Source organism: Cygnus olor, chromosome 11, assembly GCF_009769625.2.
Source record: "Cygnus olor isolate bCygOlo1 chromosome 11, bCygOlo1.pri.v2, whole genome shotgun sequence".
Taxonomy (NCBI): domain Eukaryota; kingdom Metazoa; phylum Chordata; class Aves; order Anseriformes; family Anatidae; genus Cygnus; species Cygnus olor.
The window spans coordinates 21,357,811-21,376,260 of NC_049179.1; the positions used below are offsets into that span (position 1 = coordinate 21,357,811).

Genomic DNA, 18,450 nt, shown 5'->3' on the forward strand with positions numbered 1-18,450 from the left:
AAGGCAGAAAACGTAAAATGTGGAATTAGAAGATAAAGTGACGGCTCTGAGGGACAACTCCCCGGTCTCTAATGGTGGCTTTAAACCAGTGTAACCTGGAACTCGATAAAGAAAATTATCTTTGCCCCATAGACTTACATCTGGGACCATTACTAAGCAGCCCAGGAAAGCCAGGACAAACAGCAAATAACGGCAGCCCTCGAGCTGTGGTTGGCCCCGCGCTCACCAGCTGCCTGCGTGCTCTCAGCCAGCGCTGGGGCACGAGTTGGACTCGATGATCCTTGCGGGTCCCTTCCAACTCGGGATATTCTGTGATTCTGCGGGACACAGCCCCAGCTTCGGCTGCCGGTGGCTGGGCTGGGCTTCCCTTCGAGGCGAGAAGAACTGCTTTTAAGGAACAGGGGAGGGAAAATAAAAACCAGAGGGAACACAAGCACAGGTTTTGAAAAGCTCCCGATCACGGAGGTCTTTTCTCAATGCTCCCCCTGGTGGGGAAAATGCTTCCAGAACATTTTTCTCTGCATGATTCCTACTCTCCAGGAACTATTAAAAGTTTAAAAAATAATCCTTTGCTTTTGTTTTTCTCCTTATGAAAAGGAGCAAAGTGACAGGTTGCTTCTATTAAGCAAAACAAAGTCAGCCTAGCTTTAATTTTAAAATGGAAATAAAGACTCTTCTGTATGAAGTGTTACGCTCCTTTAAACTGACTTTGTGGAGACTTGCAGATACTGCCTCAAAGCCATTTCGGATATGATGCATGACAGCAAGTCTTACGGAGCAAGAAACGAAAACAGAAGTTGCAAGAAACAGTACAAGCGCCACAGTACGTCACAGTTTAGCAATTCAGAAATTTCAGGAAGAAGTGTTGCATTAGTTAATTGTCATCGTCAGCCTACATTTCTGAACAGAGCAAGTCCTTTATATTTATTAAAGACTATTATTTGGCCTCAAAAATATAAAGAACACTTTCCATTTGTGTTACACGTTTTATGGATTTACTGTGCCATTGTGCTGCTCATTCTTCTTCTTAGAGCATCCTTAATAGAGTTTTGAAACAACAGATTGCCCCCTACTGTTTTTTTCTTGATAGGTTAGAAAAACAGAGCCCCAGTCTAGCTGGAGCCTTCAGGCTCCATCATACTAAATTAACAAACTTCCTTTGTTGCCAACTGTTACTGGAAATTCTCAGAGCAAGGTGACTACTTGCCACTGAATTTCACAGCTTTCAGAACAATCTCAGAAACTCTTAATGAGTTCATTATAGGTTATTGTTCATTCTCTTCTAAGACTGCTATAAGAGTTGAATTGATTAAATCTAAAATTGTGACATCCTGGAAACAAATTCCCAGCGAAGGAATGCATAATTTTCAAAAACTGTTCCAGATGAAATAAAATATATTGTCATGGCATCAAAGTATTTGCAGAACTTAATGCCTTTTCTTTATTGTTATTTGGTGACGATGCATTTCAACATCTAACCACATAAGTTCATCAGAGGAAACCCCAGACCCTCCAAGAGAATCACAGCGAATACTGAAAATGTAATTCTTTCACAGCTAACATTGCCAAACAAGTGGCCAGCTACAAAGCGTAATGTAGTAGTTTTAAGTGACCCCTTGTAAAAAACACCACAGTACTCCCACGTTAGGGGTGACTGAGGCTGCAAAGAGCAAAGAATTTGCTTCAGAGCCACCAGTAAACAGATTCATTACTGATAGAAAAAGTTAGCCATACACAGTATCAAAACTTACTGTGTTTAAACTACACGTGTTATTATTTATCCTCCATTGTACAAAGCTGGGGAAGCAACGGGACTGACCCACTACCTGCATGTACTGAAACTGCAATTTGCAACTGCATCTAACTCATTTTATTAAAGAATAAACCATGGGGAGGAAAAACATTGGTCTTGTTCTATACCTCTCTTCTAACAGCATGGCACAGCAAAACCGAGCACCTTATCACAGGAAAATATCTCCCTCTGCTTTTCATAGAGAAGAAGTTACTTTATAGAAGTAGTTGTCATTTAGCAAGCCTGTTGAAAAAAGCAGCACCACAAAACCTCACAAAATGCTTCTGTTAGGATACTTTGTGATAAACTATCCCAGCAGGAGTAGATCGTTGGTTTTGACCAAAATCGGACGTTAATAATAAAATGTCCACAGGTTATTCATTTTGGAAACACCACCACAATTTTAGTTTGCCATGTAAATACCAAGCAGGTAGTTCCCTTCACATCCTGATGAATACCTGAAGTAATGGACATAGCACTGTCCCACATTTAAGGTTACATCTAATTACACTTCACAGAAGCATCTGTACAAAGTTCTGCCTGTGGACATACACACTTCCCTCAAGCTAAACTCAATGTGAGCATTGAGGATACAAAGGCTTTTGAACTATAGATCAAATTTAACTTTGGGGATCCAGCTTCAATTAAGACAGTAATTTCACAGATACTTTCTCGTCCCACCCCCTAGCTGGAACTGCCAGCTCTGCAGACATGAAGTAACCCATAGAAGAAAGGAGATTGTTGTCCACCCTTTCCCCTCTCATTTTTTATTTATTTTTTTTTATAAATAACTTGGACACCGACCGTAAGGAGATTACAAGCGCTTATTGGCACAGCTGTGACATTTGTCATCATACAGCTTCACAAAAGGAAAATTTCCCCTGCCGTTTATAATGCGCAACCTAGCTGGAACCCATTCAATCATTTCATGCCTTCAGGAAAGCTTTATGGGGCTTACTGTTAAAATGGTTACAAATCCCTGAAATCTCAACAGATGTTTGCATGGAACTCCAGGGATTTTTTCAGTGTTTAACCAAATACAAACTCACTACGGTAATCACTGTTTCAGTGAGGAACGGCTGCCTACATCTCATACAAACCACTGCAGGGGATAACTGTTATGCATAGACCAGGTAACATCCCCTGAGATACCGGAATAGCTTGTCAGGTGCTATGGGGCACGCGGGGATGGCAGTAGCCTCTCTTACCACAGACATGCCCACCACTGAGGCCCTCCTGTGGCTGTACAGCAGACACTGAACGTCACTTCCATTGCGAGGACAGCCGAGTGAGAAATACCTGCTTAATTCTTCAGGCAAAGTAAATTGCATGGTCGAATCCACAGCTGCAGTAGGAATCTAGCCCTAGGGAACGTCTTCAGAGAGAAAAACATATGACAGCTGTCAACATTACAGACGCCCCAGATAAGATCAGTGAGGGAGCAGCAAAAAGAAACAGGACAGTGGCAACCACTGGCTGTGGGATTCTCTCACTTTCCATGCTGCCGTTCAGTTGTAAGGAAGAGCGGGATCAAATTGGCAACACATTGCCCAAAGGAAAACTTTGCCTTCAAGATAATTGTAAAGCAAAGCTTCCAGAATCAGAAACGTGTATTTACAGGGAAAACAAAATATTTAGCAGGAATAGCATCCTAGTAAAGATCTACCTTGCTGCAGTCCAATCGCTTGTTTCCAAATTCTTTTTCTGAATTCATTTCAATTTTAATGTGTTCATCAGCAACGAAGTAGTTGAATGACATGTTTATTTCTCTAACAGAAATCTAAACCTAGGCTTAAAGAAAAAAAGAAAAAAGTTTCTGAACTCAGAAAGCAACATTTCAGTATAAGAATCTGTTTTATTTTTACGGTTCAGTGATTGAAACAATATAGAAATTTAACCTGCAAAACTGAATTTATATCACAATGTCTATCAGAAGGCAGGACATACGGTGCTGTTTCATTTTTTAATCAGATAAAATATTTCTCTGGACACCAGGTATTACAAATTCTTAACACTATACACTTCACTTTATTTCACAGACTAATTCGTCATAATTTAAATCTATCTTATAAACAATTTCTTTTAAAAAAACATATGGAAGATAAAAAGAACTCAAGTATTAAACTCAAGGCCTTGATTATTTTCTTTTTTTTTAAACAAAGATATTTTAAGAAATGTATCAAAATGATAACTCTGTGGGTATTATAGCTACTAGTCAGGCTCTGTAACACACTGCTCCACAATTTCTCGCAAGTTTGGATTCTCCATCGCAGCTGCTACTCTCTCTTTATCGTTGATTTGCTTGTTGACTGCAAAACATCATATGAAAAGTAAAGTCAGAAACAGTTTTCAGTGGTACTGTATAATGTGTACCTTATCAGTAACATGACAAATGTAAGACACCATATTGCAGTGAAGTTTCTCCAAACCTAGTTAACGGCCAGCTCAAAGGAGGAGAAAATGCTGTGTACAGTAACAGCACATTGCAGCAACTTTCACTGCAAATTGCTATTTAGGCAGAGGATTGAAATTTGCATAATAACCAAAATTGAAATTTGCACAATAGCTGATAAAGTACTGTACAGGCAGACATTTAAGGTATATAGCCTAGAAAAAAAAGGCAGGCCAGACATAATAGAGGGGTCACAAAACAGGAAAAACATGAAGGTGCTCAAAAGCAAAGAGCAAAAGGAGAGGACATTAACAGGAAATTGGGAACAAAAGCAAATGAAAGCTCAGTCACAAAAAAAAAACCATCCAACAGAAACCAAGCTTTTTTTTTTTACTTTTCTTGTTATAATGAAGAATATAAGGTGTGCTGATTGCAAGCGTGAAGCTTGTGACAAATGAGGAGTCCAAGCTCTCCAGGTTCAACTTCTAGCCCATTTAATCAAAAGAACTGATTTTCCCCTGTACAAAGATTTCCAGTGCTTAACAATAAAAAAGCCAGGGACATTGCCCTAAGGAAGGCTTTAACAGTCATTTAAGACAGTGATTGACTAAAGCTTTGAAAGAATTTCAGTGTCCTACAAGTTTTATTTTAAACACTGATGGAGAAACATATTTTTGTTATCATGATTTTAAGATAGCAAGATCAATCAGTCTGGAAGTTCACGTTAATAATCCAGCGGCACAGTAGCAACTTATTTTGTTATAAGCACAACTCAACACCTGCAAGAAACTGGTTTTTGTTTGTTTGTTTTAAAACAACAAGAAGCATATATTTGCAATACCAATATAGCTTTTGAAATAGCCTCAATTACATGTTTCATTTTAAAGCTTTAAGAAAGTATTTGTTTCTCAAAAGGATAGTAATATAGGGGAAGAAAAGCACTTCTCAAAGAACAGTCTAAAGCTGCTCTCATTTATAAGCTGTACTTACTGTCTTCTTCAGTGGAATGTGTACCTTCAGATATGTAGATTTCCAGCTAGAAGGGAGATTATTAATGTTAGATTCATACTTTCATAGTGAAATATATTCATTACTGGAAGAAAAAAATTGTACCATACACACACAATGCATGTAATCCGTACCTTTAAAAATATTCACAGACAATGGAAGGGCATCAATGACAATAACTGATCTTAGACTTCATTACCGTATAATCAGAAGACAATCTCCACCACTTTTCCAAGAGGCACCAATAATTCTTCTTCAAAATTGTGGAGGCATTCATTCCTCTCTAATATTAATGGCTCATGTGAAAACGTAATTGCAGTTAGGCTACTGGAAACATAAGAGAGAATTGGCTCTACCTTTCTACCAAGTTCTCTGCTGGTCACAATTCAGGGACAATTTGTCTGAAAGCCACTAGAATTGCAAGTGTCACTTTCACAAGCTAAGAACTCTTGAAAAGACATGAAAGCTTTGCTCAGTGAGAATGAACTGTATGACTAAACTATATGACTAAAAACTAAATAGACACAAATCACCTTCATGAATTTAATTTAACAGGCCTAGGAGGAAAAAAAAAAGAAAAAAACACGTCAAACCACAACTGATGTACTAAAGGAAAAGCAAGTAAACAAGTCCAATGCCTTTTATCTTATCTCACTGAAGCTAAACTTACTTGTTATCACGTGTCCAGCATAACAAATCACCATCTACCTAATTATCTAGAAATGCAAGTCTTGCTTTACACCATTTAACTGGAATGATGAAGCTAGCAACTATTAAAAAATAAATAAGAATCAACACCATAAATTCTAAGCTAAAGAATTTATACTTTATATTATTTTGGGCAAGTTTCTAAAGGTCTATAAAGATTTCATGTTTGTCACTAAAGGTCTGCTCTTAGATCCTGCTAAAACCTAAATAGCTTTCTCTACGGTTATATTAACCCCCTTTTCCTCCAGACTCTTACGTTCCGGCAGCACAGCCAGGGCTGGCCCCTTTTAAGGCGGTATAATGACCAGGGTCAGGCCCATATATCATCTATACAACAGTTCCTACGACAGGTCATAAAGAGATTTCCTCAGCCCAGCTCCAGTTCTGAATTCTGCAGTCCTTCTGAACCCTAATAAACCTATTCTGAAGTTTTTCCTTCACAGATGATGCTTGGTAGAACTCCCCTGAACTGATTTCTAACTGACAGTAGTTATCTTGCTTTCAGGGCTGCTCGCTCACATAGGGTCCACTGGAGACAGCTATCAGGTATCCCAAATGGTACAGTAGATTTAGCAACTACTAACATTTTATTTTTACGATGCTTTGATATGTAGACATATCACAGAAGGCTAAATTCATTTTCCCCCAAGGCAAGAGCCTGACTTAGATTCATTGTAATATTGGCTTTGAAAATACCCTCTCCTCCACCTGAACGTCAGCTGGCCAGAAAAGCCCTTGAAATGCGGTGTATTTCAGAAGGTCAGTGACAAACTGTATTTTGTAAAGGAAAGGAACAACCACAGTTATTCAGAGATCCTTTCAGGTACTGCACTGACAGTACCTCGACCCTATAGAGGCAAATGACAAGCTTTTAGGAAAAAAACATCCTCTATCACAGTTCGCAAATTACTTGATCCAGCAGCATTCCCTTTTTTAAAGAGAAGTTGGCATACATTCATTCAGGTAGTTTAAAGCAAGTTCCAGAACAGATAGCTTACCTTATGTCTAAAAGGCAAACATCTCTGAAGTTTTATTCTTAAACAAAGGCCTGTTTGAAGAAAACAAGAGAATTTCTTGTCAAATTCAAGGTTTGAGGCGCATTTTTAGAGCACGACCACTAGCCAGCTGCAGTTTGCTCACAAGATCTGACTTCGCGGTGAGCTACACGTGGGCAAACGCAGCCAAACTGCAGCCCCGGTTTGTCCTCAGGCTGAGCCAGCCGTAACAGCAGTAGCAAATGCACCCCAAAAGAAACAGCAGCTTAGAGCAATCTGTGCAGCTGAGGAAGTTTGGAGAAGGAAATAAAATAAAGAAGCTGTTTATTGCCTACGTTTTTACCCACACTAACCAACTATTTAAAGCAGCTGCCATAACCCTTTCCCGTACCAGAACGAGGAACTGCGCTTCAAAGGTCACACACCGCTGAAGGATTGCACAATCTCTGATGAACAAAGACCTGGCCGACATTAAGTGCCGAGGACATGATTAACGCCGAGTTTAAGATGACACGTACGTAATTGATCCTCAGGTCTCAGCGTTAACCCACTGACACTCCTAACAGGGTCAAACTATAAATTATTAGCGTTCGGCATGCTAATGCTTACTATCTGCACTTCAATTTCTACATAAAGCAGCAAGGTCTATTTCAGCACAAATACATAACCGTAGTTAAATCAAAGGTTTATTTTCTTTTAAATTTTAAAACAGACTGTGAAACCTTAGTATTGATATGCAATGGTAAGATTTGCTGATCTTGGTACATTTGAAGAAATTATTTCAGAGAGCAGATGTGATCTCAAATAAGAAAAAAAGCAAAATAAGCGAGTGTAGATTCTCATTCAATGTAACTGCTTTCAAATTCCTAACAGTTCGTAACTTTTTTTTTGATTGCACATAATTTATTTTTTTTACATGCACTGGCACAGGGAACAACCCAAAAGGGAAGGGAGAATATAATTTGGAGAACATAAAGAAAGAAGTCTGTACCACTTCTGAGTAGATTTTTGAGAGCTGCTCTTTGAAGAGTCTCCCTAACTTGAAAAAAACACAAGACCTTGAATGACTCCACATTTCTTCTATTTCTTGTTTGTTTGTATGGGAATTTCATCTTGAGAACCCTCCTAGCCAAACTCCTGGCAAAGCAACACTGCCTTTAAACTAAGTAACATGTTATTCAGAAAACCTAAAATTAACTCTACATTCATTGCTACGGATTTAATGAAACGAAAATCTTACCAATGAGAGTCGCCAAAGAGCAATGAGGTACTGTTGGTGTAAACCTGATGATAACCAGATACTCATCTTCACCGATCTCATTTACTTCAACGCAGCTTTCCGTTACCACTTCCAGTTCTTCTAAAGTATTAGGTTTCTCCGGGTCCCGGATAGTACGGATTATATCTAAAGCAGGAGACAACCCACCAACAATAAAGTTGCTTTTCTAAATTTAATACAAGATACTTTTTATTAGAAGCAGTCTTCCCAGCACTGTTGATATTGATCCTGTTCAGAAAAGGCAGAGCTGTAACTATCAGTGATGTATTATCTCAGGAGTTGCTTCAGAGCTGGGCACGTTAAGGCATTTCTTGTTCACTGTGCACATACTTTTCACACTCTGGTTCTAAACTTGTTACTGTTTTTACAATCCCGTTTTAATAAATAGGAATCAAAACATGCCTATTAAAGGATAAATATTACCTTCAGAACTACAGGTGACTTAAAATTAGCCTACCCAAAAGATAAGCACAGATGCAATATTTCAGCTAGACTTTGAAGAACCTGAAAGGCAAGCAAACCGAACCTTTTACCAAGACAGGTCAATTTTCCTTCCCATCTTTTTCGCCTCCACTCCCCAGCCAGGGCCTCACAGATAAGATTTTGAAGCCATCTTAAGGAAAGCCAGTACAGAAATAATGCACTAATCCATATTTATCTGTATCAGTGGCCATCTCCTTAGCTTGTAAAATGTGGGGATCAAATAGGTTTAATAAACCTGTACAGAAAATAACAGAGTTGCTTTTCATATAGGTAACGTGTTCTGGATTAGCTTATGGAAGTTTCATCACACGATGAAACAGGATTAGCCTTAGCCAACCACAGAAGCCTAGCCAAACAAGGAATTACTTCGTATATACGTAGAACAGAATTATCTTCACATTGACATTTCCTTGTAACTTCTGATACATTCTTCCCTCTATCTTTAAATTGCATCCTCCTCCTGTGTGAAAGTCTGACTTATACAAGAGCATTATCAGTTACTTTGCCAAGCAGCAGGAGGAACACTAGAGCAGACTCTGTTGAACAGTACTTCATGGATGCCGGTCTTTTAAACTGAAATACTACAGAGAGATGTTTTAGTTCTGCAAAGATCGTGCACAAGCACAAGAATATGGACGAACTGAAATCAGCAGGACTACTTACGTGCTTAAGGTTCATAACCTAAGTCACTAGAACTGCTGGTGTTTTCACGTACCTCTATTTAAACATCACTCAGGTTTCAAAGATGAGTTTGACAACGTTTCCTCTTTTGTTTTTTTTAAAGTCTTTTCTGTGTACAGCATTGCATAAAATCCTCACACTGCCTCTAACTGCCTACACAACAGCAGTGCCTTCGAGCACAGCGTTTGGAATACTGCAGGATCCTACGAGGAGCGTTTCCAGAGGTGAAACCTCTCCGTATCTCACAGACTGACCACCAAGAAGCCAGTCGCTCGGGAACCGAAACCCCCGTTTCGCTGGACTCCCCCGCAGCCCTTTCTGGAATTACTGGCCCTTCCAGGTGCGCCCAGTCCCTGCTAACCCCAGGTGATGAAACACGGAGGTAACTCCCGCAGCGCTCGGCCAGGCAGGCCCGCAGCTGCCCCATTCCCTTCCCACAGCCGGGAGCAGCGGTTCCGTTACCGCCCCGCCGACCGAGCCCACGCAGGACCGGGTCCCTCAGCGCACCCCTGGCTCCGTGACCACCCCACGCACCCCACCCAGGTCGCGGCGCCCACCAGTCCCCAGGCAGCCCGGGGACAGCGAGGAGGTGCCCGGGGCAGGCCCCGGCCCCTCACAGGGCTGCAGGCACCCAGGGAGCCGCGCCCGGCCTGCCCCACAGCCCTTCTCTCTCCCCCACAGGGGGACCCCCCGCGCCTCCTGCACCCTGACAAGGGCCCGGGACCACGGCCCCCCCAGACCCTCATAGGCCCCTCACAGACCACCCCAAGGCCCCTCACAGGCCCCCACAGGACCCCCCAGACCCTCACAGGACCCCCCCGGACCTTCACAGACCCCCCCACAGGCCCCTCACGGCCCCCCCCCGACCTCCACAGGCCCCTCACGCCTCCCCCCAGGCCCTCACAGGCCTCTCACGGTCCCTCACAGACCCCCCACAGACCCCTGACGACCCCTCACAGATCGCCCCCAGGCCCCTCGCGGCCGCCCCAGACCCCCACAGGCCCCTCACAGGCCCCCCGCTCAGGCATCCCCCAAGCCCTCACAGACCCCTCACGGCCCCCCCCAGGCCCCTCACGGCCCCTCACAGACCCGCCCCCCCAGGCCCCTCACAGGCCCCAGCCCCTCCCGGTCCCCCCCCCCCCCAACCCTCGCCGCTCCCCGGCAGTCACCGTAGACCTCGAGCGCCTTGTCCTGCTCCATGGCCCGGCCCCGGGGCGCATGGCCGGCCCTAGGCGGCGCGGAGTACCGCAGCGCCCTGCCCAGCGCCTGCGCCAGCAGCCCCAGCACCAGCGACATGGTCCCGCGGCGCCATGGGCAGCGCGGAGCGGCCCCGCGCGGCCACCGTCCGCCAGCCCCGGGGGGGGGAGCTCCGGGGGCGGGGCGTCGGTATCTGGGACACGCCCCCCCCGGAGGGAGGGGCGGGGCGGGGAGGGGCGGGGCTTGGCTCGTGCTCCGCCCACGGGGCGTGGCCACCCGTCCCCTGAGAGAACCGTGAGGGGGATGTTGCGCGCCGTGCCCTTGGTTCCCTGGTTTTGGCAGCTGTGGAGGCTGGGAGCAGCGTTCGGTGGCACGTCTTCCGCTGCCCGTGGAAATAGCGAGCTATTTAATAATATGTATTTAATACATTTAATAATAATCTCGGTCTCACCCGCCCACCGCAGCCGGCGCTGACTGACGGAGACTACAGCTCCCAGCGCGCAACGCGGCTCCCCCCACCGCCCCTCAGGCGGTGCCGGGCAGCGGTGCCTGCTGGGAGTTGTAGTCGCGGCACGGGGCAGCGCTCTCAGCTGACCGGAAGGGGGGCAGCCCCGCAAGATGGCGGCGGGGCGGGCGGCGGGAGGCGCCCCCTGAGGAGGAGCCGCGGCCGCGGGAGGATGGCGGCGGGCGGCGGGCGGGAGCTGCGGGTGCTGCTGGCGCCCCTCTCGGGGCAGGCGTGGGGCTCCCCGCGGGACGCGGCCCGGGTGCGGCTGAGCAGGGGCCAGGACGCCCTGGGCGCCCTCCTGGCCCCCGGCGGCATCCACCTGGAGGCCCTGGCGCCGGGCGGGGGCGGCCGGGCCCGGGGCTGCGCCCTCCCGGGAGCCTGGGCTGAGTAAGTGCGGGGCGGGCAGGGGGGGAGAGGGCCGGCCCCGGGGGGGGGGGTGCCGAAAGCCGTAGGAGAGTGAGGGGGGGTTCAAAACCCTGCCCTGAAATGCCCTTCGCTCTGTTTAAATCCCTGTGCCTCGGGGTGTTGAGCGGCATTTCTGAAAGGGCTGTTAGGCATGGGGATGGGCTGCCCGGGGAAGTGGTTGAGTCACCGTCCCTGGAGGTCTTTAAAAGTCGTTTAGATGTAGAGCTTGGTGATGTGGTTTAGTGGGGGACTTGTTAGTGTGAGGTCAGAGGTTGGACTCGGTGATCTTGGAGGTCTCTTCCAACCTAGGTGATTCTGTGGTTACAAAGATTTAAAACATAAAAGGTGGGGAGGGAGGTCGCCCGGCCTCGTGGATTTGCGGGTGTAGAACTGAGGGCTTGACTTCCTTGCCTGGTGGCCGGGGCGAGCGCTCGCGCGTGACTTGGAGCAGTCACAAGACGTCTTCAGGCTGCTGTGGTGGCTTCCAGTGCTGAGGCAACCCCACGGGCACGCGGCGGGTCCCAGCAAGTGCGGCGCTGAGCGATGGCAACGCCTGTGGGTGCTCTGGCCCATCCTCTGTGCCCACCCTCTGTGGCCCTGTAGCTGTTTCCTCATTGCCTGCTCCCATGTGAGAGCAGGTACGGGTGGAAACAGGCACCTGGAGAGTTTGTCAGCCCAAGCAGCAGGGGGGCAAAACGGGTGTTACGGTCTCTTCTCCCTAACAATGCTGCTCCTCCTAAAAGAAGTCCTAAAGCAGAGTGCAATGTGGCGTGGGTGACTAAAGAAAAGAAACACAAAGACAGAGGAATCTGTTCTCTTTAGAAGAGAAGCAGGGATTCCTCAAGCACTGTCTTGCATTGCAGTCTCCTATAGGAAACAAACATGTTATGGTGCGGGAAGGGGCAGCGGCAGAATCTTTACTTCAGAAGATTAAAATTAAACTGCGCATCGTTAGCATGCTTCCATGACTGTTCAATGTATGAAATGTGGAAAGTAAGGTCAATAAACACGCTGAATATTGTATCTTCAGCTTCATGTGGGAGAATACAGAAGATTATGATCTACAAACAGACAAGCCAAAAATACTGGCTCTTAGTAAAAATCACGAACTGTTCGTCTATGAATTCACTACGGAAGATGGAAAATATGACCCGATTTCCCTGCACAGTTGTAAGGAAGACATGCTTAAAAAGCTCCTCGAAGTTAAAAATATTAGTGAGTAAATCTCAACGTGTATTCCATATTTGTAATTGTTACAGGTCCAATTCTGCTTCATTAGGTGAAACAGATAGAGACAGAACACAAGGGAAGCGTGAAATATTTTTGCACTGATTTAGCGTGATCAGAAGCAGTATTCATGAACTTGAAAAATAACTGACATTTCTGTAATCAAAGGTGATATTGTTAAAAGGAATTAACCTGTTGAGGGTAAGACGTTTGGATGACGCAAAGTCAAAAATAAGTATGTTCATGCAGCTGTGCTATCTCAAATTTTCACTGTCAGATTAGAACAGATGGGGCTCTTCACTGATCTTGCAAAGACTAATTATGTGTTGAACCTTGTGCTCCGTGATTGGCAAATGTAGTGTACAGTCACAGTGCAGTCTTTGCAGGACCTAGGGCTTTGATGTTTTACATATTATTTAAAAGTTTCCATTGCTAAAATATCTTTATTTCCAAAGATGGTAGCTTTCAGTGCTGACTGAAAAATGGTTTTCTGATTATTTTGCATTCTTCAAAGTAGTGTCCAATTAAAAAGCTTGTACTGTTGGACACTGTTCTACAGGTAACACTCCTGACAAAATATGAGATTTAAACAAATACAAGCCCCAAATCACAACTTTTATCAATATAGCAGCTGAGGCAATGTATTTGAGCTGTGATTTCGTTGAGATACCTGTACAGTCAGAAGTACCAGATTGCCATAATCATAAGATATCTTTAAATTTACAGGTCTTTCTTCAATATTGTCTTTGAGGATACTGTCTTTTAAAGACAACAGATGCCTACTTCTGCTCAATAACTTAATTGTTGTGCATCTTACCTTTCCTGGAGAAGATTCGTCATTAGAGACATGTGATTGCGTTAACCTTGATTTGCCACCGCAAGTTTTGGAAAGAATAACAGATATAAACTTCTGCAGGGGAATTCTGTTTTTTTTAGACAGTTCTGGCTGGATTTGTATCCTTTGCAGTAGACGTTAGCTTGCAGTGTAAATGATCTGGAAGAACAAGGTCAGTTTTCTGTCAGGATTACGCACAAGTTTCTTTTAACAGTCTTTTTTTTTTGAAGGTGCTTTCAGCAGAGGGGTTGTGTAGCGAAGTGCTGGTCATTTCATAAAAAATGTCTGAGTCATGGGTCAAGTCTAGGTTCTCAGCATATTAGTGGAAATTTGTTCCACACTGGAGTGTTGGTTTTCAGCACTTTTGGTATGTAGATCTGTGTATAATGTGCTTAAGTTTACTGTCCCTAAGCTTTCTTTTCTTAATTAGATGCTTTAGAAATAGTCTACCTAGGTTGAAAACGCTGTTGTAAAACAAGCAGTTCTGAGTGTTTTGCTGTGCCAAGATTGACTTGGGCTAGAAAATTAACAGCAATTCACGGTCTTCCTCTTCTGTGTAATTTCTTGTTCGTTGGACTATCTGAATCCTGGCATTTTCTTTGACGCCTTTTAAAGACATATTTGATTCTTTTGATGGTGCAAATCTAGCAAACATTGATGTAGCACTCTGCCAGGGAGGTGTGCAGGATGGGAACAGGAGTTCAGCCATGACACCACCACTCACTGCAGTAAAAGTGTCATATGATCTCAGTGTTGCTGTGATCATCAATTCTTCCAACAGTGCCATTTCTGTGGATCTAAACAAGTACTTCAGGTATGTTTGCAGTAGAATTGCTATATGAAAGTTAAGTGCAACTAACATTAAAAGTGCCTAATCTTAGTCCTGTAACAGCTGAGATGCTGTCAGCTTTTTATTCTGAGTAGTGGCTATAGGGTAGAGCAGAAATTTCACATTTGTTTAAAGATTGCCCATTAATATTTGCTCTACTTTATGCCCTGTCACTTAAAGAAGTAGAAATGTTTTATACTGGATTTTTTTTTTCTAGGAAAATAGGGATATGTGCTCTCAGTTACTGCCAGTGGAGGTTGACAACACCTTTCAGAAGAACTGCAGATTATATAGGATTGTTAAACTTTTCTGATACGGCCTTACTGATTTTGCTTGATAAATTAGGACAAAGTTGTAATTTAAAGGCATTGTCTATTTCAGAGAAAATAGCATCAGGTTTTGATGGCTTACCTAGATACATTTATGTAGATACTGTTAATCAGAGAGAAAACTGCTTCTCTGATAGCTCCCATTTTTTCTGATTTTACTCCTGATGGAGTTAAATATGATGGGAAAAAATAAATAATCTATCATGGAGGTAAAAATTAATTCTAATAATGATTTCTTTTCAGACAATTCCCTGGGCATTTGATCTGTAAAAGAGATTCTGAAAGTCTTCCAGTGAAGCCACCTGAAGGTCTTGATGAGGATGACCTTGCTAGTTCTGACTACAGTATGGAGCTTATGTCACCGTCTTTCCGTGTGGACAGGTACATAATGAAAATACTAATTTGTAAACCAAAAAGCATATTGTTTGACTGAGGAAATGTTAAAAGTTGATTTATCTGCGTTGTTCCTTCTGTAATATGTGGTATTATGGATAACTTCTTTCTTCATCCCAGGTCCTGGAAGGCACACTTATCCTCACTACGCAATACAATCAGGAAGAGAAGACCACGTTCTCCAAATTTGGCGTATGACACGAATTTACCTTGGTTTCAGTATTTTACCCATCTTGAAGATCATGATCCCTTAATCTATGAAACTGCTGAGAAGGTGCTGGCTGTTGTTCCAAAGGCTGTTTGGTGTGTCCCTTCCAAACCCTTACAAAGCAGTGGTACAAATCTCAGTGATTCAAGGCAGCACTGGAAACAAATCTGTGTAGAAGTACCACAAGAAGTGGTGAAACTGGAGTGTAAATCTGTAACTGGAGCTAAAGCACTGTTTGTAATATTAACAAATGATGAAAGATTGACTCTTGCTCTCTGGGATTTCGAGTCACAAGATGTGACTTATTACCACTTCAGCAAAGATACTGTTTATGTGGATTGTAACGAAGACGTGCCGTTATGTCTGCTTCTGACAGGTGAAGGGCTTTTTTTATGTAATTGTTCTGCTACAGGCTTCGGGTAAAGAGGCTTATTGTTTGTAGTCTTCTTCTTTCCTGCCTGTCTGGCTGCTGTTGGCTAATTATTAATGTGTTCTTGCTGAGGTGAAATCCAAATGGAGCCACTACAACTTTGTGTTATTATTTGCTATGTAGCAACTTGCTTATGTGTTTCTGATTACGATTTGATTCTTTTATTTAGAGCATGGTCTTTCCTTAATTCTGTTTGGTTTAACTCAAGAAGAGTTTTTGAATAGATTGATGATCTATGGCAGTGCTGGAGTCGTAGATTCTGTTTGTCATCTCAATGGATGGGGACGATGTTCGATTCCAATACATGCGCTAGAGGTAAGTAAGTCCAATTCATGTCCTACAGCTCTAATTTCTTCTTTTGAGAGAAACCTTCTTTAAAAAACACTAGTAATCCAGAAGTCTGGGACTGTGCAACAATCTGTCCACACTGTAACTCTGTACAGTGTCAGTGTATGTTCAGTCATGTTTGGAGGGAGGGAGCTTAGATGTAGACGTGTAGTAGGGTTCTTTTAATTTGTTTGAAGGGTGTGATAGAAAGTGAACTGATAGGGAAGGTTTGCAGCCATTTCCAATTGCTGTAAGCTTATTCAAAGTCCTGATTCTCACAATGTTTTTTTTATATCCCCCATCAAACTCTAATAAATTGCTTAACTAACATTTTATCTCTAAAGATACTGGGGCAGAGTTTCTGCAAAACCAATTAAAAGAGCATGGCAGGTACTCAGTAGGTCATCTTGTTACTCTGGGTTACAGGTGTTGCACATGTAGTTTAAATTTCTTCTTTTCTTCTGCATGCATACCTTGTTACTGTGTATGAAGTAAAAGTGCTAGCGATAAGTGTACCCTATATTTTTAGAATACATGCATAACGGTGCTACTGTGTGTCTGCCTAGGCTGGTTTGGAAAATCGTCAACTAGACACGGTAGACTTGTTTTTAAAAAGCAAAGAAAGTCTTTTTAATCTTTCTGCACCCTGCTCTGGACCTGAACAGTCTACTGATAGTGCGTCTCAGTCTTTTCTGAGAAGTGAGTAAAATACTTTAATACTTCAATACACTGAGGTTGAGATTGAATTGCCTTTCAGTTTATGGTTTTGCATTTGTAAACCTACATCAAATTGCCTATTCTTTTGTATGTTGGGATGTTGCTATATCGCAGCTTCTTTACTTCTGGAAAACGGAGAGAATTGCTGTATAAAATGTGGCTTTTTGATTGAGTTCTAGCAATGACTTGTTTTAAGCATTTTGATGTGAAAGCAAAGCATGTTACGTAAGTTGTTTGACACGCTTTAGAAGATTTTAGTAGCATACCTTTATTCTAATTTATATTTTATGTGATCACTCATGATAGAATGCAGATGTAACTTTTTATGTAAATGTTGCAGATTTGGAAGAGCTTAGGCCAGCTTTAAACTTACTTGGCTCAGCAATCAGAGAAAATGATATGGAGCCTCAGAGTAAACACTTTTCTGAGCAGCTGCTAAACCTCACGTTGACTTTCCTTAGCAAGCAACTTGAAGAAATTTTTGTCCACACAGAGGGTAAGATTACTCGTTTTGAATCTTGCATAGTAATATGTGATTGTTTAGATAAATAAGAAGAACTCAATTTTTGAATTAGAAGCCTAAATTTACTTAGAATTAACAAAAAAAGGCTTGCACTAGAGTTAAGTGAAAGGTATTATTTAAGGGGAAGCCTGAGAAATTAGTATGAATACAGTATAAGCATGAACAACTACGATCAGGCTGTCACATCAGGCAGGGTACAGTCAGCTGGATCATATTGGGACGTCAGGACGTGTAAGAATGGCAGAATCAGACTTTAAAATGATGCTGGATACTTGATGGTAGTGCAGTTAAATGGCTTGACTGTAGTCTTCCGCTGCTCATCCTTTTCTCAGAGCCACCACCTGGAATACGCTGGCACAAATATTTCTGTGGCTGTGGAATGGAGCAGACTAGTTTAAGAAACGAGTTCAGCTGAAAAATAGCCTACCAGGGTATTTCTTGTCAGGAGCACTTCCAGCTTGATTTACTGTGTGGCAACAGTCATACATCCCAGTATAACCCAGGGGCTGGTACAGGTAAAAGAACGGGTGTCTGATGGGGGTGCAGGCTGTTTGTAGGAGTGCATGGCTGCTTAAGGTGGCACTGTTGCTGTAATGTTGCTCTTTGAACTACAGCCTAAAAGGTATAAGAATCAAGTAATAGCTGGTATATGCTATGTTAAAATGTTCCTGCATTTAAAACAGGGCTTATCTGACTAATATTTGGTTAAAAATTTTAGTTGTCATTTACTTGTCCCTGAAGGGCAAACACATCCATCAATGAAGTCAGGAGGACCTCTCTGGAGCAGTGGTAGGATTGTGAGTGTAGCTGGATAGTGACAGTCAGTATCAGTACCCGTACAGGTCAAATAGCAATATAGAGATGATGTGCTCTTTCCTCTGAGGTGTGTTTTATTTAGTGAAGTCAGGAGAATGCATTCAACAATGATAAGCACTAAAAATGTTGTATGGTTAATTTCATTTAACTTATATCTTGGATGTTCTTGACAGAACCTGATGAATACTTGCAGAAGGCTGCAGATACTTTAACTGATTACATTATTGAACTTAGGACATTTATGAAAAATTACCCTCGGCCACAAATAAATATTGCAGATGTAGGAAGTGATCTTGATGAAGAGCTACCTGCAGTAGAAGAAAGCCAAATGTGGGAAAAACTGACACCAGAGGTAAAAATGAATAATCAGT

At 43.0% G+C, this 18,450-nt stretch overlaps 2 protein-coding genes across 4 annotated transcripts in view; one reads left to right on the top strand and one right to left on the bottom strand.

Moving 5' to 3' along the window:
- Positions 1–3,632: 3,632 nt before the first annotated feature.
- Positions 3,633–10,704, bottom strand: CIAO2A (cytosolic iron-sulfur assembly component 2A). Its single transcript, XM_040570052.1, has 5 exons — positions 10,508–10,704; positions 8,136–8,300; positions 6,899–6,948; positions 5,175–5,220; positions 3,633–4,101 (listed from the first exon to the last, which is right to left on the bottom strand). The coding sequence occupies exons 1-5, from the start codon at positions 10,632–10,634 to the stop codon at positions 4,004–4,006; spliced, it is 486 nt and encodes a 161-aa protein (XP_040425986.1). The 5' UTR covers positions 10,635–10,704; the 3' UTR covers positions 3,633–4,003.
- A 586-nt stretch (positions 10,705–11,290) lies between these two features.
- The window catches only part of SPG11 (SPG11 vesicle trafficking associated, spatacsin), a 35,777-nt gene continuing 28,617 nt past the window's right edge, over positions 11,291–18,450 (top strand). The window contains exons 1-9 of one of the 3 annotated variants that reach the window (XM_040570045.1): positions 11,291–11,427; positions 13,399–13,626; positions 14,123–14,321; positions 14,909–15,046; positions 15,179–15,642; positions 15,866–16,011; positions 16,590–16,722; positions 17,081–17,236; positions 18,253–18,431. In XM_040570045.1, the coding sequence (XP_040425979.1) occupies positions 14,215–14,321; positions 14,909–15,046; positions 15,179–15,642; positions 15,866–16,011; positions 16,590–16,722; positions 17,081–17,236; positions 18,253–18,431 (1,323 nt within the window). In that variant the 5' untranslated portion in view covers positions 11,291–11,427; positions 13,399–13,626; positions 14,123–14,214. Of the gene's footprint in view, positions 11,428–11,522; positions 12,661–13,398; positions 13,627–14,122; positions 14,322–14,908; positions 15,047–15,178; positions 15,643–15,865; positions 16,012–16,589; positions 16,723–17,080; positions 17,237–18,252; positions 18,432–18,450 lie in introns of those variants that run through there. The other 2 variants (XR_005823309.1, XM_040570044.1) reach the window with 2 other exon arrangements.

What these genes read in the sequence shown, in the direction of transcription:
- CIAO2A (XM_040570052.1), bottom strand. Translation starts at nt 10,634, where the DNA reads ATGTCGCTGGTGCTGGGGCTGCTGGCGCAGGCGCTGGGCAGGGCGCTG. An exon ending in CAAGGCGCTCGAGGTCTACG is followed by an intron (nt 8,301 to 10,507) that starts GTGACTGCCGGG and finishes CTCCTGCTTTAG; the next exon opens with ATATAATCCGTACTATCCGG. An exon ending in ACATTCCACTGAAGAAGACA is followed by an intron (nt 4,102 to 5,174) that starts GTAAGTACAGCT and finishes GATGTTTTGCAG; the next exon opens with TCAACAAGCAAATCAACGAT.